This window comes from Manis pentadactyla, chromosome 6 (genome assembly GCF_030020395.1).
Source record: "Manis pentadactyla isolate mManPen7 chromosome 6, mManPen7.hap1, whole genome shotgun sequence".
NCBI lineage: Eukaryota > Metazoa > Chordata > Mammalia > Pholidota > Manidae > Manis > Manis pentadactyla.
In genome coordinates, this window is record NC_080024.1 from 109,658,250 (window position 1) to 109,683,039 (window position 24,790).

At 36.7% G+C, this 24,790-nt stretch overlaps 1 protein-coding gene across 1 annotated transcript in view; it reads right to left on the minus strand.

Moving 5' to 3' along the window:
- Window positions 1-24,790, minus strand: part of RALBP1 (ralA binding protein 1) — a 60,322-nt gene that overhangs the window by 10,332 nt on the left and 25,200 nt on the right. The window contains exons 2-7 of the mRNA XM_036880697.2: window positions 24,222-24,519; window positions 21,759-22,217; window positions 18,994-19,343; window positions 17,354-17,515; window positions 16,201-16,332; window positions 5,616-5,723 (exon numbers count right to left, since the gene is read on the minus strand). Of these exons, the coding sequence (XP_036736592.1) occupies window positions 5,616-5,723; window positions 16,201-16,332; window positions 17,354-17,515; window positions 18,994-19,343; window positions 21,759-22,217; window positions 24,222-24,465 (1,455 nt within the window). The 5' untranslated portion in view covers window positions 24,466-24,519. The remainder of the gene's footprint in view (window positions 1-5,615; window positions 5,724-16,200; window positions 16,333-17,353; window positions 17,516-18,993; window positions 19,344-21,758; window positions 22,218-24,221; window positions 24,520-24,790) is intronic.

Here is a 24,790-nt window from a genome sequence, read left to right on the forward strand (position 1 = left end):
TAAATCAACTATCCTCAAAGTCAATCAAGGGATAGAAAAAGAGTACAGAATATGATACCTAATACATAAAGAATGGAGGGGGAAGAAAAAGGAGGAGAAAAAAAGAACATTTAGGTTGTGTATGTAATAGCATGTTAAATGAGTTAAGTTAGACTCTTAGATAGTAAGGAAGATAACCTTAAACCTTTGGTAACCACAAATCTAAAGCCTGCAATGGCAATAAGTACATACCTGTCAATAATCACCATAAATATAAATGGACTGAATGCACTAATCAAAAGACATAGAGTCGCTGACTGGATAAAAAAACAAGATCTATCTATATGTTGCCTACAAGAGACTCACTTTATACCCAAAGATAAACACAGACTAAAAGTGAAGGGATGGAAAAAGATATTTCATACAACTAATAGGGAGAAAAAAGCAGGAGTTGTAGTACTTCTTTCACACAAAACAGACTTCAAAACAAAGAAAGTCTCAAGAGACAAAAAAGGACATTAGATAATGATTAAGGGGTCAATCCAACAAGATATAACCATTATAAATGTCTACACACCCAACACAGGACCACCTACATATGAGAAAAAATACTAACAGAATTAAAGGTGGAAATAGAATGCAATGCATTCATTCTAGGAGACTTCAACACTCCACTCACTCTGAAGGACAGATGAACCAGACATAAATTAGGAAGGACACAGAGGCACTGAACAACACATTAGAACAGATGGGCCTAACCCACATCTACAGAACTCTACACCCATAAGCAGCAGAATACACATTCTTTTCAAGTGCACATGGAAAATTTTCAAGAATAGATCATATACTAGGCCATAAAAATGCCTTGGTATATTCAAAAAGACTAAAATTGTCCAACCAGTTTCTCAGACCACAAAGGTATGAAAAGAGAAATAAATTATACAAAGAAAATGAAAAATCCCACAAACACATGGAGGCTTCACAACATGATCCTAAATAACCAAAGGATCAATGACCAAAGAAAAACAGAGAACAAGCAATATATGGAGACAAATGAGAACAATAATTCAACACTGCAAAATCTGTGGGACGCAGTGAAGGCCATGCTAAGGGGAAAGTATATTGCAATACAGGTCTACCTCAGGAAAGAAAAACAATCCCATATGAACAGTCTAAACTCACAATTAACAAAACTAGAAAAAGAAGAACAAATAAGGCCCAAACTCAGCAGGAGAGACATAATAAAGATGAGAGCACAAATAAATAAAATTGAGAAGAATAAAAGAATAGAAAGAATTGACAAAAGCAAGAGTTGGCTCTTCAAGAAAATAAACAAGATAAATCCCGAGCCAGACTTATTAAGAAAAAAGAGAGTCTACACACATAAACAGAATCAGAAATGAGAAAGGAAAAATCACATGGACACCACAGAAATACAAAGAATTATTAGAGAATACTATGAAAAATTATATTTCAACAAACTGGATAACCTAGAAGAAATGGACAACTTTCTAGAAAAACACAACCTTCCAAGGCTGACCCAGAAAGAAACAGAAAATCTGAACATACCAATTACCAGCAACAAAATTGAATTGGTAATCAAAAACTACCTAAGAACAAAACTCTTGGACCAGATGGTTTCACTGCTGAATTTTATCAAACATTTAGTGAAGACCTAATACCCATCCTCCTTAAAGTTTTTCAAAAAGTAGAAGAAGAGGCAATACTTCCAAACTCATTCTATGAGGGCAGCCAGGCAAAAACAGCATAAAAAAATAAAATTACAGACCAATATCCCTGATGAACATAGATACAAAAATACTCAACAAAATATTAGCAAACCGAATTCAAAAATATATCAAAAGATCATCCATCAGGATCAAGTGGGATTCATCTCAGGGATGCTAGGATGGTACAACATTCAAAAATCCATCAACATTATCCACCACTTCAACAAAAATAAGGACAAAAACCACATGGTCATCTCCATAGAGGCTGAAAAAGCATCTGACAAAATTCAACATCCATTCATGATAAAAACTCTCAACAAAATGGGTATAGAGGGCAAGTGCCTCAACATAATAAAGGCCATAGATGACAAACAGACAGACAATAAACAATATATTTAACAGTGAAAAGCTGAGTTTTTTCTTTTAAGATCGGGAACAAGACAAGGATGCAGACTCTCGCCACTTTTATTCAATATAGCACTGGAGGTCCTAGCCAAGGCAATCAGACAACACAAAGAAATAAAAGGCATCCAGACTGGCAAGGAAGAAGTTAAACTGTCCCTGTTTGCAGAGGACATGATATTGTACATAAAAAACTCTAAAGAATCCACTCCAAAAGTACTAGAACTAATATCTGAATTCAGCAAAGTTGCAGGATACAAAATTAATACACAGAAATCTGTTGCTTTCCTATACACTGGTGATGAAATGGCAGTAGGAGAAATCAGGAAAACAATTCCATTCACAATTGCATCAAAAAGAATAAAATACCTAGGAATAAACCTAACCAAAGAAGTGAAAGACCTATACTCTGAAAACTACAAGACCATCATGAGAGAAATTAAATAAGATACCAATAAATGGAAACACATCCCATGCTCATGGTTACGAGGAATTAATATTTTCAAAATGGCCATCCTGCCTAAAGCAATCTACAGATTCAATGCAATTCCTATCAAAATACCAACAGCATTCTCTTATGAACTCAAGCAAATAGTTCTAAAATTCATAAGGAACCACAAAAGACCCCAAATAGCCAAAGCAATCCTGAGAAGGAAGAATAAAGCTGGGTGGATTATACTCCCCAACTTCAAGCTCTACTACAAAGCCACAATAATCAAGACAATTCGGTACTGGCACAAAAACAGAACCACAGACTAATGTAACAGACTAGAGAGCCTTGATATAAACCCAACCATATATAGTCAATTAATATATGATAAAGGAGCCATGGATATACAGTGGGGAAATGACAGCCTCTTCAACAGCTGGTGTTGGCAAAACTGCACAGCTACGTGCAAGAGAATGAAACTGGATTATTGTTTAACCCCATACACAAGAGTAAACTCAAAATGGATCAAAGACCTGAATGTAAGTCATGAAACCATAAAACTCCTTGAAGACAACAAAGACAAAAATCTCCTGAATATAAGCATGATCAACTTCTTCCTGAACGCACCTCCTCGAAAAAGGGAAACAAAAGCAAACATTAACACATGGGACTACATCAAACTAAAAAGTTCCTATACAGCAAAGGACACCATCAACAGAACAAAAAAGGCATCCTACAGTATGGGAGAATATATTTGTAAATGACATACCCGAAAAGGGGTTAACATCCAAAATATATTAAGAACTCACACACTTCAACACCCAAAAAGCAAATGATCTGATTAAAAAATGGGAAGAGGATATGAAGAGACACTTCTCCAAAGAAGAAATTCAGATGACCAACAGACACATGAAAAGATGCTCCACATCACTAATCATCAGGGAAATGCAACTTAAAACCACAATGAGATATCACCTCACACCAGTTAGGATGGCCAGCATCAAAAAGACTAAGAACAACAAATTCTGGCAAGGATGTGGAGAGGGGAACCCTCCTACACTGCTGGTGGGAATGTAAACTAGTTCAACCATTGTGTAAAGCAATATGGACGTTCCTCAAAAAAATAAAAACAGAAATGCCATTTGACCTGAGAATTCCACTCTTTGGAATTTACCTGAAGAATACAACTTCTCAGACTCAAAAAGACATATGCATCCCTATGTTTACTGCAGCACTATTTACAATAGCCAAGATATGGAAGCAAGCTAAGTGTCCATCAGTACATGAATGGATAAAGAAGATGTGGTACATATACACAATGGAATACTATTCAGCCATAAGAAACAAATCCTACCATTTGCAACAACATGGATGGAGCTGGAGGATATTATGCTCAGTCAAGTAAGCCAAGTGGGGAAAGATAAGTACCAAATGTTTTCCCTCATTTGTGGAGTATAAGAACAAAGCAAAACTGAAGGAACAAAATTGCAGCAGACTCACAGACTCCAAGAAGGGACTAGTGGTTACCAAAGGGGTGGGGTGTCGGAGGGCGGGTCAGAAGGGAGGGAGATGGGGATTCAGGGGTATTATGTTTAGTACATATGGTGTTGGGGGTCACAGGGAAAACAGTGTAGCACTGAGAAGGCAAACAGTGAATCTGTGGCATCTTACTACACTGATGGACAGTGACTGCATTGCGGTATGGGTGGGGACTTGATAATAGGGGTAAATGTCATATCCACGTTGTTTTTTCATGTGAAACCTTCATAAGTGTATATCAATAATACCTTAATAAAAAACTAAAAATAATAAAATAAATAAGTAAAATAATAAAATAAAACAAAAATATAATAAAATAAAACAATAAAATAAAATATAATAAAATAAATTAAATTAAATTAAATTAAATTAAATATATTAAATAATAAACTTAAATAAAATAAAATTAAAATTAAATTAATATTAAATAAAATAAAAGTAAAATAAATAAAATTAAATAAAACAATAAAATAAATTAAATTAAAATTAGTAAAATTAAATTAAATTAAATTAAAATAAAATAAAATAAATCAAATCTTTGGTAACTGCAAAAAAATAAATAAGCAAAGGACCTAAAGAGATGTTTCTCAAAAGAAGACATACAAATGGGCAACAGATACATGAAAAGATGTTCAATGTCATTAATCACCAGTGAAATGCAAATTAAAACCACCATGTCATATCACCTTTTAGGATGCTTATTATCAAAAAACAAAAGACAACAAGTATTGGTAAGGATGAGAGAAAAGGGACTCTTGTACACTGTTGGCAGTAATGTGAACTGGCATAGTCATTATGGAAGCAGTATGTTGAGTTTCTTCAAAAAATAAAAAATAGAACTGTCATATGATATAGCAATCCCACTTCTGGACCAATAACCAAAGGAAACGAGAACAGGATATTGAAGAGATATCTGCACCCCTATGTTCACTGCAGCATTATTCAGAATTGTCAAATATGAAAACCACCCAAATAACAATGGATGAAGTGTAAAGATGATGTAACATGTACACAGACACACACACACAGAAATATTATTGAGCCATGAGAAAGTAAAGAAGGAAATCTGGTTTATGAAATTAGCAAATATTATGATAAGTGAAATAAGTCAGAGATTGACAAATACTGTATGATCTCTCTTATATGTGGAATTTTAAGAAAAAAAGTAGAACTCATAGAAGCATGAACAGTGGTTACCAGGGCTTCACGGGGGCTAAGGGAAATGGGAAGAGTTTGGTCAAAAGATACAAAGTTACAATTTAGTATGAGTTAGTATAGAGATCCAATGTACAGACATGATGACTATAGTCAATAATACTTCAATGAATACTGGAAATATGCTGAGAGTAGATGTCATGCTCTCATCACAAAAGAAAAAGAAAAGGTAACAAGGGAGGAGATAATGTTAATTAACTGTGTAGTAATCATTTTGCTATGAACAGGGATACCAAATCATCATGTTGTACACCTTATATATACAATTTTTATTTAAAAGAGAAGAACCTTACAAAATACAGAAAAAGAGTTTATCTTACCTGGGCAAGAAGAATATTTATAACTTCTTCATTTTCATTCATTTCTTCTTTGGAAACATCCTCTTTTGAAAGGCTGGCTATCTCCTGTGCAATCTTGGTTTCACACTCCTGTCAAGTAAGACAAAAGAAAAAGAACCAGGTCAGCCCATACACATATTCACAAATTCACACCATCACCATTCTAGAGGTTTACTTCTCATTTCCTAGAATTGAAAAAACGACAGCCATTTCATTTGTGACTACATGGATGGATTTACTATTGTGCTAAGTAAAATAAACCATACAGCAAAAGACAAACACCACATGATTTCACTTATATGTGGAATGTAAAAAGAAAACAAAACAAAATGAATAAAACCAGTAGATTCATAGACACTGAGAAGTGACTAGTGGTTATCATCGGGAATGGGCTAGGATGGGTGGGTGAAATAGATGAAGGGAAAGAGGCACAAAATATCAACCATAATATGAATTAGTCACAGGGGAACGAAAGTACAGCACAGAGAATACAGTCAATGGTTCTGTAATTTCTATATTGACAGTGACTACACTAGTTGGGGTAAGGATTTAATAATGAGTATAATGGTTTAATCACTATATTGTATACTCGAAACTAATATTATATATCAACTATATTTCAATTTTAAAAATATGAAAGAGAAGGTGAGAAACTGCAACATGGTGATGTGAGCAGGTTGGCGGAAATCTCCCAAAACCATACATATTTTGAAAATACAGCAAATACAACTATTCCTAAAAGAGTGACCAGAAGATACAGTACACTAGCCAGGCTACATCTACATCTGTGAGAACTCAGCATCTCACAGAAAAGCTAAGATACAAAGCTGTGACCCGGTGGGACCCGAGTACTCCCCCCACCCCAGCTCACCAGGGGGAGGAAAAGAATCAGAGTGGGGAGGGAGTGGAAGCACAGGACCGCTAAATAACCAGTCCTAGTAATCTGCACCGGGACCATAGACACACATTGCATGGTGTACTGGATATAAGAGGAACCGAAAAGCAAAATCTGAGACTAAGAGTGTGAACAGGTTCCACAGCCAGCTTCCCTGGGATAAAAAAGTGGGTGCTTTCAAAGTCTTAAAGGGACAAGGGTTTAACAGGTGCACAAAATTGTCCTGGCACACTCAGCTTAGCAGGCTGGGAATTTTAAGGAACTCAGGCGCCCTAACCCCCTGGGTGGCAATGCAGCGCCAAAGCCCTTCACGGCAATAAGTAGCCTGCCATTCCTTCCCCCTGCTGGAACTGTAAGCAAACCGGCTGACCTGCCATTGCTGCAGAATGTGGGGGGGAGCAGCCCCACCCACAGCAACCATACAGAGGCTTCTCCCTTCAAGCGGAACACACCGAGACCTACAGGCTGCCCCATGCCTGCAGCTGACTGCTACAGACAGTGGAGACTGGTGCTGAGTCCGGAAAGCACAAAGGGGCTTTGTTCTCACAGAGAACACATGCTGCTCACCTGAAACCCCACCACCGCCCTAGGACATCCCAAGGGCCACCCCACCCCTGGCAGCTCAGGGTATTAACCCAGAGGCTGTTTCCTGTGTGCAGTTTCCTGGCACAGGCAGTGGAGACCAGCACAGACTCCGAGCAGCACAAAGGGGCTTTGTTCTTGTGGCAAACGCGCTGCTCACCAGCAACCCCCGCCAATACCCTAGGACATCTCAAGGGCTGCCCGCCATGGAAGCTCAGGGGATTAACTCAGAGGCTGCTCCCTGTGTGCAGTTGCCTGGCACAGGCAGTGGAGACCGGTGCAGAAATCTGGAAGCAAGAAGGGGCACAGTTCTCACAGGAAAACACACAAAGCTCGCCTGAGAAATGCGCCAGTGCCCAAGGCCATCCTGCCGGCCACCTGGCCAATGAAAGCACAGAGGATTAACCCAAAGGCTTCTCCCTATGTGTGGTTAACCGGCACCAGCAGCACAGCTGTGTAAGGCGACCTGCAAACAGGAAGGGACTTTGTGTCCCCAGCTAAAAATGGGCCACTCACTGGCAACCACTTCCATTGCCATGAAAAGGCAGAAGAAACTTGTTCAGTCCAAAATCCCTCAAACACCAGAGACAGGGACTGGTGGGACCGAAATCACCAATCTTCCTGAAAAAGAATTCAAAATGAAAGTCATAAGCCTGCTGATGGAGCTACAGAGAAATATGCCAGAGCTAAGGGATAAATTCCAGAGGAAGACAACAAAATTGAAACAAACAACAGAAGGATTTAAGAGCAGACTGGATGAGGTGCAAGAGATTATTAATGGAACAGAAATCTGAGAAAAGGAATACAGAGAAGCTGAGGAAGAGAGATAAAAGGAACTCTAGGAATGAAAGAATATTAAGAGAAATGTGTGACCGATCCAAACAGAACACTATTGGCATTATAGGGGTAACAGAAGACGAAGAGAGAGAAAAAAGGGATAGAAAGTGTCTTTGAAGAAATAATTGTTGAAAACTTCCCTAACCTGGGGAAGGAAATAGTCTCTCAGACCATGGAAGTCCACAGATCTCCCAACACAAGGGACCCACAGAAGACAACACCAAGACAAATAATAATGAAATTGGGAAAGATCAAAGACAAGAACAGAGAGAATAAAGATCACCTACAAAGGAAAACCAATCAGGCTATCATAAGACTTCCCGGCAGACACCATACAGGCCAGAAGGGAGCGGCATGATATATGCAATGCAATGAAAACAGAAAGACCTGGAAACAAGAATACTGTATCCAACAAGATTATCATTGAAATTTGAGATTAAACAATTGCCAGATAAGCAAAAGTTGAGGGAATTTGCCTCCCACAAACCACCTCTACAGTGTATTTTAAAGGGACTGCTCTAGATGGAAGTACTCCTAAAGCTAAATAGATGTCACCAGAGAAAATAAAACCACAGGAAAGAAAGTAGACCAACCAAACACTAACTAAATGCAAAATAAAATCAACTATCCACAAAATCAGTCAAGGAAAACACAAAGAGTACAGAACAAAACACCTAACATATGAAGACTGGAAGGGGAAGAAAAAGAAGGGAGAGAAATAAAGAATCATCAGACTGTGTTTATAATAGTGTAATAAGTGAGTTAAGTTATTTAGTAAAGAAGCTACCCTTGAACGTTTGGTAGCCCTCAATGACAATAAGTACATATCTACTGATAATCATCCTAAATGTAAATGGACTGAATGCATCAATCAAAAGACACAGCATAATAGAATGGATAAAAAAGCAAGACCCATCTTTGTGCTGCCCACAAGAGACTCACCTCAAACCCAAAGACATACACAGACTAAAAGTGAAGGAATGGAAAAACGTATTTCATGAAAACAATAGGGAGAAAAAAGCAGGTATTGCAGTATTTGGATCAGACAAAATACACTTCAAAACAAAGAAAGTAACAAGAGACAAAGAAGGACATTACATAATGACAAAGGGGTCAGTCCAACAAAAGGACATAACCATTATAAATATCTATGCACCCAACACAGGAGCACCAACATATATGAAACAAATACTAACAGAATTAAAGGAGGAAATAGAATGCAATGTATTCATTTTAGGAGACTTCAACACACCACTCACTCCAAAGGACAGATCAACCAGACAGAAAAGAAGGACACAGAGGCACTGAACAACACACTAGAACAGATGGACCTAAGAGACATCTACAGAACTCTACATGCAAAAGCAGCAGGATACACATTCTTCTCAAGTGCACATGGAACATTTTCCAGAATAGACCACATACTAGGCCACAAAAAGAGCCTTAGTAACTTCAAAAAGATTGAAATTCTACAACCAACTTCTCAGACCACAAAGGTATAAATAAAACCAGAAATAAATTGTACAAAGAAAACAAAAAGGCTCACAAACACATAGAGACTTAACAACATGATCCTAAATAATTAATGGATCACTGACCTAATTAAAACAGAGATCAAGCACTATATGGAGACAAATGAAAACAACAGCACAATGCCCCAACTTCTGTGGGACACAGCAAAGGCAGTTCTTAAGAGGAAAGTATACAGCAATTTTAAGAGAAAATATACAGTATTTAAAGAAGGAAGAACAATCCCAAATGAATAGTCTAAATTCACAATTACTGAAACTGGAAAAAGAAGAACAAATGAGGCCCAATGTCAGCAGAAGGAGGGACATAATAAAGATTAGAGCAGAAATAAATAAAATTGAGAAGAATAAAATAATAGAAAAAATTAATGAAACCAAGAGCTGGTTCTTACAGAAAATAAAAAAATAGATAAACCCCTAGTCAGACTTATTAAGAGAAAAAGAGAATCTATACACATCAACAGAATCAGAAATGAGAAAGGACAAATCATAACGGACCCCACAGAAATACAAAGAATTATTAGAGAATACAATGAGACTCGAAATGGAGAACTTTCTAGAAAAATAGAACCTTCCAAGGCTGACCCAGGAAGAGACAGAAAATCTAAACAGACCAATAAACAGCAATGAAATTGAATCGGTAATCAAAAAACTATCCAAGAACAAAAACACCACACCAGATGGTTTCACTGCTGAATTTTATCAGACATTTAGAGAAGAGTTAATACCCATTCTCCTTAAAGTTTTCCAAAAAGAGAAGAGGAGGGAATACTTCCAAACTCATTCTATAAAGCCAGCATCACTCTAATACCAAAACCAGGCAAAGACACCACACACAAAAAAAATTAAAGACCAATATCTCTGGATGAACACAGATGCAAAAATACTCAACAAAATATTACCAAACCGAATTTAAAAATACATCAAAAGATCATCCATCATGATCAAGTGGGATTCATCTCAGGGATGCAAGGATGGTACAACATTCGAAAATCCATTAACATCATCCACCACATCAACACAAAGAAGTACAAAAACCACATGATCATCTTCATAGAGGCTGAAAAAGCATTTCACAAAATTCTACATCCATACATGATAAAAACTCTCAACAAAATGGTTATAGAGGGCAAGTACCTCAACATAATAAAGGCCATAGATGACAAACCCACAGCCAACATCATACTTAACAGCAAGAAACTGAAAGCTTTTCCTCTAAGATCAGGAAAAAGACAAGGATACTCACTCTCCCCACTTTTATTCAACATAGTACTGGAGGTCCTAGCCACAGCAATCAGACAACCCAAAGAAATAAAAGGCATCCAAATTGGTAAAGAAGTCATTCTGTCACTATTTACACATGACATGATATTGTACATAAAAAATCCTAAAGAATCCATTCCAAAACTACTAGAACTAATATCTGAATTCAGCAAAGTTGTGGGATACAAAATTAATACACAGAAATCTGTTGCATTCCTATACACTGGTGATGAACTGGCGGTAGGAGAAATCAGAAAAACAATTCCATTCACAATTGCATCAAAAAGAATAAAATACCTAGAAATAAACCTAACCAAGGAAGTGAAAGACCTATACCCTGAACACTACAAGACACTCTTAAGAGAAATTAAAGAGGACACTAATAAAATGGAAATTCATCCCATGGTCTTGGATACACAGAATTAATATTGTCAAAATGGCCATCCTGCCTAAAGCAATCTACAGATTCAATGCAATCCCTATCAAAATACTGACAGCATTCTTCAACGAACTGGAACAAATAATTCAAAAATTCATATGGAACCACAAAAGACCCCGAATAGCCAAAGCAATCCTGAGAAGGAAGAATAAAGCAGGGTGTATCCTGCTACAAAGCCACAGTAATCAAGACAAGGACAGACCCACACAGATCAGTGAAACAGAATAGGGAGTCCAGATATTAATCCAAGCATATATGGTCAATTAATATATGATAAAGGAGCCATAGATATACAATGGGGAAATGACAGCCTCTTCAACAACTGGTGTTGGCAAAACTGGACAGCTACATGTAAGAGAATGAAACTGGATTACTGCCTAACTCCATACACAAAAGTAAACTGAAAGTGTATCAAAGACCTGAATGTAAGTCATGAAACCATAAAACTCTCAGAAAAAAACATAGGCAAAAATCTCTTGGACATAAAAATGAGGAACTTCTTCATGAATATATCTCCCCGGGCAAGGGAAACAAAAGCAAAAATGAATAAGTGGGACTATATCAAACTAAAAAGCTTCTGTATAGCAAAGGACACCATCAGTAGACAAAAAGGCATCCCACAGTATGGGAGAATATATTCATAAATGACATATCTGATAAGATGTTGACAACCAAAATATGTAAAGAGCCCACCCACCTCAACAAACAAACAAAAAATAATCCAATTGAAAAATGGACAGAGGATCTGAACAGACACTTCTCCAAAGAAGAAATTCAGATGGCCAACAGGAACATGAATAGATGCTCCACATCGCTAATTATCAGAGAAATGCATATTAAAACCACAATGAGATATCACCTCATACCAGTTAGGATGGCCACCATCCAAAAGACAAACAACAACAAACGCTGGCAAGGATGTGGAGAAAGGGGAACCCTCCTACACTGCTGGTGGGAATGTAAATTAGTTCAACCATTGTGGTAAGCAGTTTGGAGGTTCCTCAAAAAACTCAAAATAGAAATATCATTTGACCCAGGAATTCCACTCCTGGGAATTTACCCTAAGAATGCAGAAGCCAAGTTTGAAAAAAACATATGCACCCCTATGTTTATTGCAGCACTATTTACAATAGCCAAGAAATGGAAGCAACCTAAGTATCCATCAGCAGATGAATGGAGAAAGAAGAGGTGATACATATACACAATGGAATACTATTCAGCAATAAGAAAAAACACATCCTACCATTTGCAACAACCTGGATGGAGCTAGAGGGTATTATGCTCAGTGTAATAAGCCAGGCAGAGAAAGATAAGTATCAAATGATTTCACTCATCTGTGGAGTATAAGAACAAAGAAAAAACTGAAGGAACAAAACAGCAGCAGACTTACAGAACCCAAGAATGGACTAACAGTTACCAAAGGGAAAGGGAGCGGGGAGTATGGGTGGGAAGGGAGGCATTAAGATTAGCACGCATTAATATAGCGGTGGGGGGTGGGGCACAGGGAAGGCAGTATGACACAGAGAAGACAAGTATTGATTCTATAGCACCTTACTATGCTTATGGTCAGTGACTGTAATGGGATATGTGGTGGGAACTTGATAATGGGGGGAGTCTAGTAACCATAATCTTGCTCATGTAATTGTATATTAGTGATACCAAAATAAAAAATAAATTTAAAAAATCAAAGAAAAAGAAAAAATAACAGTAACCATCATAGGAACCATCTGGATAGATGGGCATTTGTTAACTGGGCTAGGAAAAATAACATGTATGTCTTAGTCTGTGGCTTCCCTGTGAAAAATGTTTAAGTCTGGTTAATGTGCTCCCCGTTTCTGCAACCCTTCCATATAAATTACTTTCTATACTCTATTTATTTTGAAGGAATCAATTTTAAGCATACAATTAGTTTTAACAAATGTATACAATCAAGTAACCACCACCACAATCATTAAATAGACCATTTCCATCACCACACAAAGTATTCTTGGCACTTCCACAATCTGCTGGCCCCTGGCAGCAACTGACCTGCTTTCCATTGCTAGCTTTGCCTTTTCTTTTCACATAAAGTGAATCAATCACTAAGTGGTCTTTTTTATCTTGCTTTTTTCACTTCTTTTATATACATCTATTTTATTCTTTGTATCAGTAGTTTCCCGAGTAATATACCATGATATAAATGTGCTCACATTTGTTTATCCATTCACCAGCTTATGGACATTTGAGCTAATTTTGAGCTATTACAACTACCGATGTTTTGCACATTTCTTATGTGCTCTCTTCTCTTATATGAACATCTAGGAGTGGGATTGCTGGGCCATATAAACCGTATGCTTAACTATGTAAGAACTGCCAAACTGTTTTCCAAAATTACTGTACCATTTTCCATTATCAAGAGGAATATACGAAAGTTCTGGTTGCTCAACATTCTTGTCAACACTTGGTAGTTTAAATTTTAACCATTCTTGTTGGTGTGTAGTGCTATCTCATTGTGATTTTAATTTGTATTTCCTCAATAACTTATGCTGTTGAGCATCTATGAAAGTGGTTACTTGCCATCTGTGTATCATCTTTGTGAAGTGCCTATTCAAACTTCTGTCTTTTTAAAATGGAATTGTTATTGTAACAGATGTATCGCACTCTGGTGGGGGATGCTATGCACGTGAGAGGGCAAGGTGTACATGGGAAATCTCTGTAACTTTCTCTCAATTTTGCTGTGAACCTAGAACTGCTCTAAAAACAAAGTCTAAAAAAACTGAATTGTCTTATTAAGGTGTAAGAGTTTTTTAAAATATATTCTAGCTCAATTCCTTTACCAGATAATGTTTTTAATAGATATTCTGTCACAGCCTCTGGCTTGCATACTCATGCTCTCAGCAGTGTCTTTTGAAGAGCATGTTTTTAAAATTTTGATGAAATTTAATTTAACAAATGTTTCTTTATAATTTGTGGGTTTTTTGTCCTATTTAAGAAATCACTGCCTAACCTAGTCAACAACATCTTCTGTATTTTCTTCTGGATTTTTTTTTTTGAGTTTTTACTATATGATTCATTTTGAGTTAAATTTGTATAATTTCTGTAGAAAGAGTCAAAGTTATTTTTTTCATTTGTGTGTGTGTGTGTCTACCTACAATTGTTCCAGCACTACATGTTGAAAAGAAAATTCTTCCTCATTGGATGGTCATAGCATCTTTGTTGAAAATTAATTGCCCATATATGTGTGGGTCTAATTCTGGACTTTTCTATTCCTTATACGTATTCTTATCCAGTACCCACTTTTTTTATTGCTGTAGCTTCATAGTAAATCTTAAAATCAGGCAGTTTGACACCTACAATACTCTTTTTCAAAATTGTTTATTCTAGGTCATTTGTATTTCCATGTAAACTTGGGAAGACTTTTTAATTTCTAATTAAATCCTACATCTTGCTAAATTCACTTACTAGCTTTTTTATAGATCCCTTAAATTTTTTATAAACAATCACATTGTGTACATATAAAGATTTATTTCTCTCCAATTTGTGTGCTTTTGTTTTTTCTTGCTTTATTGCACTGGCTAGAGTGAGCCTCCATTCTATGGAGGTACACTGTTGAATATAAGTGGTAAGAGCAGAAATCCTTGCCTTGTGCAACCATTTCTTAGAGAAAAGCATCAGACTTTCACTAGTAAGTACAATGTTAATGGTAGATTTTTCAGAGATGCTCTTTATCAGGCTGATAAAGTTATTTGCTGACAGTTTTTATCATGAATAAATGTTGAATTTTGTCAAGTGTTTTTTTCTCCCTCTACTGATGTGATCTCGGTTTTTTTCTTATTTTTAGCCTGTTAACATATGAACTACATTGCTTCTATCTTTATAAGTTACGTATTCCTCAAAGTTCAAATCAACTTGATAGAAACTTTTGAGCATTTTGTGAATTAAGGAGAAGTCATGAAAATATATAGCATCAGAAAATCGGTAAAGGTAATCCACTGCTTTCCATATTTGGTTCTAGTTTGCTGTGTCATGACTCCTTTATCCAAGATGCAGAAGCAAGAAAAGTGAGAACCAAATAGACATCCTTCACTTAAAGGCTGATGAGCAATGCCACACAGTTAACAATTACAATCATGAGGCCTGATTGGTTAGTCACACAAACCAATTCCAGGCTGAATCATGAAGGGAATAATAACAACACAGGAATAGGAAGCAAAAGAAGATAATTTGCTAAGCAGGAGAAAAGAAGAAAGATACATAGACAGCTTCTGCTAGTCTGCTCATCCTTGAGTGCATGTGTAAAAATCTCATGAATGTTTGTTTCCTTTCTGATAAAGCTATCATCCACATAAATGCCAATCTCTAACCTCAAAACAATAAAAATACATGGGTTATCTTTCTTTTAGCACAACAATAATGGCAACCCACCACTGATCATGCTCTCTCCCTGGAAGTTCTGTTTAGATCCTGCTGTTGAATCAACATGTGGACTTTCAAAGGGCCCAGCGATTTGGGATATCAGCCTTGGTGTGGGTGGGAAGCTCACAGTCCCAGAGCTCAGCAACACTCTATAGAGGGGAGATCAAAAGTCTAACTCAAGTACCCCAAATTTATCAGGAGTCACATGTGACTCTTCCTACTTTCGGTAAAGAAAATCCTTCTTGATCTTTAGTACCTCCACGTGTTTCCAAAGAACTGACTCAAAGGTCTCAAATTCCCTTTCAGTCACTGATTGACTGCTTCTCATCCTTAGAAAACTCTGTGTACAAGTACAAGCAGGAAATAAAAGATCCTGTAGTAAAATCATCTGTTTAAAGAAAAAAAACCAACTTCCTAAATTAAATGAAACATTTCCTAGATACCAAGCTGAAGGATCAATAATCCAGAATTGGTAACATCTGAGCAAATAAATTCCCTATCAGGGCACTTCAAGAGGCATGTATATATTGTATTTTTAAAGCAAATAACTTAAAAATACTATTTTAGATTCTAGTGCATTCTTTTTATATTATAAACATGGTGTACCAAAGTAAAAAATTTACTCACTTGTCTTTTAGCTTCCCTCAGTTTTCTTTTCAGGGCTGTCAAAATTCTTTGTACTTCCCATAATCTTTCTTCTTTGGATAAATCCTTTATCCCACCCTGCAGATCTCTATGTAAACAGTTCAGAAGAAACTCCTAGAAAACAGTATACCACATACTGAGTAGTATTCCAGGTCTTATTATCTTAAAGCCACATGCAATTTCAAAAAGGTAAGATCAACTATTTTTCAATTATCATTAAAGGAATGAAATAATGACATGAATTTATTTTTTGAAGGATATGACTGAAAAATTATTTTTATTTGTTCTGCCTGAGCACTGGTTTCTCATCTATTAATTTACATTGGCACAGTAGTTAATTCACGTTCCTTCCCCCAACATGTCAACTAATAATAAATGGGAGCTCAGAGCAGATAAAAGGGGAAAAAAGCAAGCAGGGATTTGATAAATGTGTATGCAAATAAAAGGTGTAACAATTATCAAATGTAAGTAGATTTCTCATTTAGTCTTGAATTTCTTATTCAGCTTGCCAAACACACATACAACCAAATGGCTCTGTTTCTTCTGTCAAAGTAGCATGGTGGAAAAGCACAGGATTTAGGGGTCAAATTCTGGTTCTATAGCTTAGTAACCACTTGAAAAAGACTAAGTTATTTAACTTCTCCAAATTTCAGTATTCTTGTCTGTCAAATATGGCCAATCAGAGCAAACTTGTCCAAATAAGCTAATGTTTTTGGACTGCTTACAATGAGCCTGGCACCATGCTCAGCATCTTTTATGCATTACTTCATTTATGGTAATCTTCACATCAAACCTATGAAAGGAATTTATTTTAAAATGGAATCACCAAGGCTTTAATGAGATGCAGTGATTTGCCTATAGTCAGTCAGTTAATTAGAAGCAAAGCAAGAATTTAAAGCCAGGCCTTCTGATTTCAAGATCTGTGCTCTTTCCATGATGATATTCTGACTTAACTGGCATGAAACTGCACAGATGGAAATTCCTGGCTTCAGTGTGCCATGAAAATGTGCTTAACACATAGCTCTAAACACACAGAAGGTGTTCAATGAACAAGAGTCATCACCATCATCATCAGTAGTCTCCAAAAGCGTCAGAGCAAAGGTTTTAGGGCCAAAGCATACGGATGAACACACACCTGTCTTCTGATCTCCTCTTTGATGCTCTCCTGGGTCTCTGGCAGTGTGGGCATAGTGGCCATGTTAGACCATCGAAGAGGTTTTGTCACTTGCTTTAGTATCACATTTCCAAAGAACTCTTGCACATGTGTGAAAAACACATACAGGACACGATTGCTAATCTAAGGAGAAAAAAATTAAAAGATTTGCAAGAAAACTATTAAACTTACCTTTTTATTTAATTTTTGTGTGTCTATCACAAAGGGCATCCTTTAATCCTGGACACATGAATGGAAGTTTTCCTCAGTAGTGACTAGACATGCTTTGCTAATGAGGGGCCAATTTTACAAAGAAAATGGAAGAATATGACCTAAGTCATGTATGGGTAACTCAAGCACTCTTAGGAAAAAGATGCAGAAGCTGATGACCACCAATTTGTTCTTTTTCAGCACTATGATAGTAAGTGATTTAAGAAATCAAGTTATTTTGAGACCCTGTAACACACACAACTGGATGTCCTGAGGAACAGGAAGGAAGAACACTTGCAGTTGGAAAGCTGGGCTGAGAGTGAGAGCCCTCACTCCAGAAACAAAATGCCTTCTGGCCACATCTGCACAGCTAGTGTTTAAATACGATGTTCATATGCTAGGAGTTCAGGACATTAGGTTGGCTGAAAAGCTAATAAAAGAAATTATTATCTACCTAAAACTTACTCTTATAACAGTCTTCAATCTTCCATGATACTATCATCCCTAATTTAGTAATATTAAGTAGCGATGTAACATTTACTGAATTCTGAAATCCTGACTTCTATGAATGATCAAATAGAAATTTGAGAAACATTTTGCTTCCAAAATACAATCAATTCAATAAAAGAATCTTTAGTAAAAGAAAATACACTAATAAAAGCATTACTAATAATAACATAGTATACTGGCCAAAAAAGAGTGCTTACAATAAAAAACATAACAAGCATCTCATTTTTTGCCATTTGTGTTTGGCTTGAGTAAAATATCAATAACTCTCATAAAAGAAAATATATGCTCTATGTCAATAATAAGTGAGCAGCAATAATGAAAGCCATATATTTATGTTGTAGAGATACCAATGAACATACCACCCAATTCCTTGAAATTACTCCTATAAAATGCTTCTCTGGGATCTACATTTATAAAGGAAACCCTCAGGTTAAATTCCTGGCCAAACAAATAATGCAAGGCCCCTTGTGTCTGAGTCTGATATGTACATGATATAATTAAGCAACAATGCTATTTCAAGAAGTATCTGAATCTTTAAAAATCCATAGATGAACTCTGTAACTGTGGGTACTGTAGGCTACTCCTCTACTCATGACAGATCACTCTCATCAGCTACTGGCTTATAAGCCTACACCAAAGATTGTACACACAATATTCATTGCACACAGTTACACAGCTGTACATTGGGAAAGTTACAGCTACAAACTGAAGGACAAATATGCCCATTAGCTTGTATGTTGGCACTGTCCACATTATGAAAGAAAAAGATCAATATTCAGGCTAATCCATTATCTACTTTTGCAGGTTAATTGTTTCATATGCAACTCAGCAACAGGTAATGTTCCCCTGACTCCCCAGGGCCAGCATCAGAGCGCACATGTTCAGAGAAGGCCATGATATACCTGAACGGTTGGGCTGAGCACTATAGAAATATTCTGTATATTCATTTTTGTTTCCAGTTCCTTTGCAATAACATGGTCCATGTGCACGATCAGCCAAGAAATCAGAAGGTAGTTACATTCTGGCAGTTCTTTCAGTAAGCGCTGAAATTCCTGCACTTTCTCACTCTCTGTGCTTCTCCCACACGCCTCTTCAAAGCGGGGCATAAGCTCTTTGGTAAGCAGATTCTCTGGAAGGTCTCGCAAATACTGCTTCAGCAAACTGGCTACAGTGTTAGGCTCATATTCTTCCAAATTTGGAGACTCCTCTCTGTCATAGGCTGCTTTCAGCTCATCCACCTTTGATTTAATTCCTTAAAATATTCAAATTCAGAAGAGAAAAAGAATATCGAGAAAAAAAAAAAATCAAACACACAGCTTTCTCCTCTGTTGTACCCACCCCAGGGGGGAGACTTGAGAAGAGCCAATCAGACAACAGCAAACCTCTAGCTATCAAGTATTTATCTGCACAGGGTAAATTCCTCTGTAAATAAGACAATATACAAGACTAAAGGGGGAATTTAACCAAAAACTAAATGATAATGGAAAAACTCAATATTCAGAACAAAAAATCAGAGCAACCACAGACATATTAAGTAAATATGCCAACCAATTCAGAAAAAGAGTTGTTTTCAATTTAGATAGAATGGTAAAAATTCAGGCAAAACTTAAACTACAGTCCAAGCAAGGTTGCTCTATAGGAACAGGCAAACTGTATTTTCTAACTAGTCACAAGACTACCAACATAAAACATAACTCAGAATACATTTACATGCTTCAAAAAGTTGTGGGTAATTACTTGTAAGTAAAAATTGTACCATAAATGCAAAAGGTGAGTCTACTATCTAAACACATTCTGAAAATTATTCTCCATTAAATAATCCCCATCTAATTTCTATTTTTAAGTTTCAATTCTTTATATGTTTTCTTAACCTGGAACAGAGCTGGAACAAAAAAAAAGTGAAATTTGGATTTCTAAAATCAAATTGTTTGCTTTTCTTACTAGACAGAAACACTGACAGAGTTGTTACTCTGAAATTATTATGAAAATGTTTTCCTTTTAAGAACTGGACTCTTCCAATAAGGCATCACAGGACATACTAGTTTTAAAACCGGAACATATATATAAATAACTGAGAACCAAAAACCTCCAGCAGAATAAAGTATTATTAGCATTCAAAAAGAAAAGTCAGAGCCATAAACTCTGTAATCCACAGTGTGCCTGAATGCAGCATACTGCCAGGGCCTAAAGAAAGAAAGAAAAAATTTATCCAAGTAAGAGCATGGCCTTGAGGAGTCAATGCTCAGGCGAAGAGCTCAGTCTGAATGCTGTGACACACACATATGGCGCAAAGTTCTGCTGTGACTCCACAAAAGAGTGCAAACATGAAAAACAGACCAAAGACCAAAGACAAAAGAATCCTTTGAACAAAGCTGTAGAAACTCTTCTGAAAAACTTTCTTCTAAAAACAAAATTTCTTCATGCCTATCAAAATCATGTGAGAGAAGCAGCTATGTTAGTGTTATTTAAATTTTTAAAAATCATTCATTATAAATCATTCTTGAGTCAACTTTTCAAATTCATTTAAGTGTGTTTATTTCTATGTAACTAAGGAGTTATAAATTGAAATTCAATACTTCATTTATTTCATTTTCTATAAAATAGCATTTTAGCCAAAATACTCCTAAATGATAACATTTATCTATGGGATTATGTAAAGGTTCCCCAAATTATCAAAAATGCCTACCCTTCTCAACCTTAAATACCAAATCTACTTTCTAGAAATGTATACAAACCAATTAAATGGAAGAACTAAGTAATCTTTCTTTATATTTTAAATGTGTATGATTTAACTCATCATGAAAGTATATATGACCAACAATAAATTTTATAAAATAGATCTCTAGTACCAAGAAACTAAATTATGAGAATGTAATGCTTTGGAACACAAATGTTGCCACAGGTCAGGACTTTCGTCCTATACCAATACAAAAGTCATACTGCTTGGTAAGAAATAAAATCCTTTTACTTTAAATAGTATACATTTTGCTTAATTTCAGATACCCAATATGAATTACATTCTTTCCAAATATGAAATTCAAATTTTTATACACGTGGAACACAGATAAATGGAAAACCAATTTCACTAATATATGCAATAGTTGCACATGGCTGACAGAAGCACTCACATTTGGGGCCTAAACAGTTAGCAAATAACATTTCATGCCCTTTAGCTGAACCCAGGAAATACATTTTATGATTGTGCCAATGAAAGTATTTCTAGGCCAAGAGGCATCCTTAACCCAGATGTCCATCCTTCTGCTATCTCCCTCACAACACTGAACCTCTGCTCAGAGAGGAAAAGAGGTGAGAAGAATAAAGCAGAGTCTGAGCTCACCCAAGTTTAGGGGACACATTCATACGTTTTGCTTAGACTCATTCTGGGCTGCTGCAAACTGTGAACAACTCGTATAGATTCGTCAATGGAAGGATCATAAAAAAAGCAAACTGCCAGCACACGCACGCGCGCGCGCGCGCGCACACACACACACACACACACACACACACACACACACACACACACTGTGGCAGATTTTTGTTCAACTGGAAGGATCAAAGAAATGAATAAGGCTTAGGACCCATGTCACAATTTTCCTCACAAGTTAGTATTTTTTCCTTCCTTTGAAAAATAGCACTGAATTTTAAGGGAAGTGGGTGTCCCCAATACCTGAAACTCGGTAGATGCCTTCGCACTTCATGCCATACTTCTCTACGTAATCCACACACTCGCGGAACACCGCTGGCAGCCCAATGCCGTCATACATCATGGTCCTCTCTGCCGCATCAGCCAAAGGAATCCCAAAAATGGGTCTGAGATTCGGAACATCAATCTGAGGCACCTCTGGCTCCTGAATTGGCTTCTTCTTTTTCTTCTTTTCCTTCCACTGCTTAACAACATCAGCTGCTGTCAAGTCTTTTGACTTCTTCTCTTTATGTTTTTCCTCTTTGTGCTTTTCTTCTTTATGTTTTTCCTCTTTGGGTTTCTCTTTTATTTTAAAATCTTTCTCTTTCTTTTTAGAAAAGCTGGGTTTCTTGAAAACGTGGATTCCCTTGGACCTCTTCATTTTGGAAGGACTTTCAGCTTCATCCCCAGAGCTATCTTCCTGAAAGGCAGCATAGCCTTCAGCTGCCAAAGAGATGCAGGCAGTGTAAGTTTTATGTTTGTTTGTCGTCAAACTGCCCATATGCTTTCTGAAAACAGAATCAAAAAGAAAAAAAAAAGTGCTACCTGGCACTAACTACCTAGCTTTTCACTTTATAGCAATCCCTCCTGGGTACTCCCCAGCCATGAAATGGGCTTCTTTTCAGCTAAAAAAATGCTGCAACAACATGTCTGGACCACAAGAGGATGGCATGCAGAGAACCAGTTATATCCTTGCAGCTGGTTTTATTTTATATATGTTACGTGGAATTTTGGTAAACTAAATATCATAGACACACGAAAGGCTCTACATAAAGGACTAATGGAAATAATCCTTCTATAGAATAGAACATTCTTTCAGCACCTGAACAATGTCCTCTACCTTTCTTACTTTACTTAGCTTAGATCTTTTCAATTTTTCCATTTGGTCTCTGTAATTTGCGGCAATCTCAAACCATGACACAACTGCAGTGCTGTTTAGATGCTCCAGTCATTCCCCTATCACACTCCATTCTCCTATCACTAGCTGTTAAGTTCTTTCCGGAGACTGCAGCAAGGACTGAAGCTTCATCTGGTTGCAGGACAGAACCAGGAAATTCCCTATCTCTGGATGGTGGCCAAATCCATCAGCCTATTTCCTTGTAGCAGAAGCCCTGGTTTTCACACAAAGACAATTGCTTTATATCATATCAGAGTTATCTTTAGTTTTGTTGTTTTTTATTATCTACAACTCTCCTTTTCTTTAGCCAGTTGCCTTATTAACTATCTTAAAATTAAACATTTAAAGTATTTCATAAATTGCCCTCTAATAAAAATACCACAAACCACACACCAACCAGAACAGCAGAAATCTTTAGGAGCACAATACCATGATGTAAAGCAACTGGAGTTCTGAGGCACTGCTGGTGGGAGCATAAACTGGTACAACCACTCTGGAAAACTGTTTTACAGGATCAATTTATGCTAAAATAAGCATGTTCTATTAGTGAGCAATCCCACTCCTAGCCATATATACAACATAAATGCACAAACATGTACAACATAAACACATACAACAGAAACACTGTTTGTAACTGAAAACAATGACCAGTAACAGAATGAATAAACTCTAGCATATTAATGCAATGAAACAAAATCTAGCAAAAAAATGAACAAATTACTGCTACATAGAATAACTGGGTGAATCTAGCAAACATAACACTGGGCAAAAGAAACTAGACACAAAAGGAAATATGCTTCCATTTATGTAAGTTCAAAATCAGGCAGTATTAAGCTATGCGGAGAAAAGCTTACCTCTGGGAGGGGTGGAGGATTCCCTTTGAAGGGACAATAAAAGGGAATTTCTAGGGTGTGATAATGCTCTGTTTCCAGATCCTTGTAGTAATTACACAGGCATATCGATTTTGTGATAACTCAACAAGTTGTACACTACTTGTGCATTCTACCTTAACATTATGCTTCAAAACAAATTAACTTAAAAACATTGTGAAACTGAAAATACAGCAATATTTAACTGAAAATAACTCAACTGATTTGCTTTTAACACACCAAAGAGCTATGCTTAAAAAATTCGTCCTCCCTACTTAACAGGAGCTATAAATGGAAAGCGTCAGGGCATTCGCTTAAGACAAATGAATAACGACTTTTTTTACAGCTCCAAGAAAGTGTACCCAATGGCCTATACAACCTAACCAAGAAAGTAAGATTCTATAAGGGTAAAATTCCAACATCTACTTTTTATATTTTATTTAAAATGACCAATTTAACAAACTTCCACCAGAAAACTACCACTTCCACAAATTTATTTGTAAGAGTAAAACCCTAAGACAGAATTCAAGTATACAAATATCGAGACCTTGAAACATTAAGGGAACAGCAAATGTCAAACACACATCTTTGATTGGATTTATTTCCAGAGGATAGGAACATGTGATTAGAGCAGAAGTTTATCTAAAATATATCTAAAGCACAGAGAAAAATGGCACTTACTCCTTTTCTCCTTTTTCTTAAACTTTCCTTTTTTCTTCCCATGGTCTTTCTCATCATCAGACACTATATCGGGAGGCTCATGGAGGCTATCATGGGGAGGCGAGGGCTCGCCAGTGCGGTACAAACCAGGAAACTTTGTAGGGCTTATCTCCTCAGAGCTGGGGGTTCGAGTAAGACCACTGCCATGCTCCACCCTGCGGTGTTCACTGGGGCTGCTGGTGGGCGGCAGGAAGCACTCGGTCATTCTGCCTCCCTGATGAGACGGTGAGAAGGTTTCTCTGTTACCTATCCATTACACCTGCAGAGAGGGAAAGAGATCATCACCACCACCAAAACACAGAAGCACCATGCACACACAAAACACCACAGTAAACTTGCATTTACAAATCAAAAGTATTTTTCCTCCAACCCCTTTAATGATACTCATTCATTATATCATCTCAAGTTACATTCCATGCACGTTTCAGTTCTCAGTGGAAAGCACTGGGATCTTCAAGTATTAGAAAAATAAACCAAATGAAAATCAGTTCTTAAAGCAACATATAGAGTTCCTTTTAAAAAGAACTCAC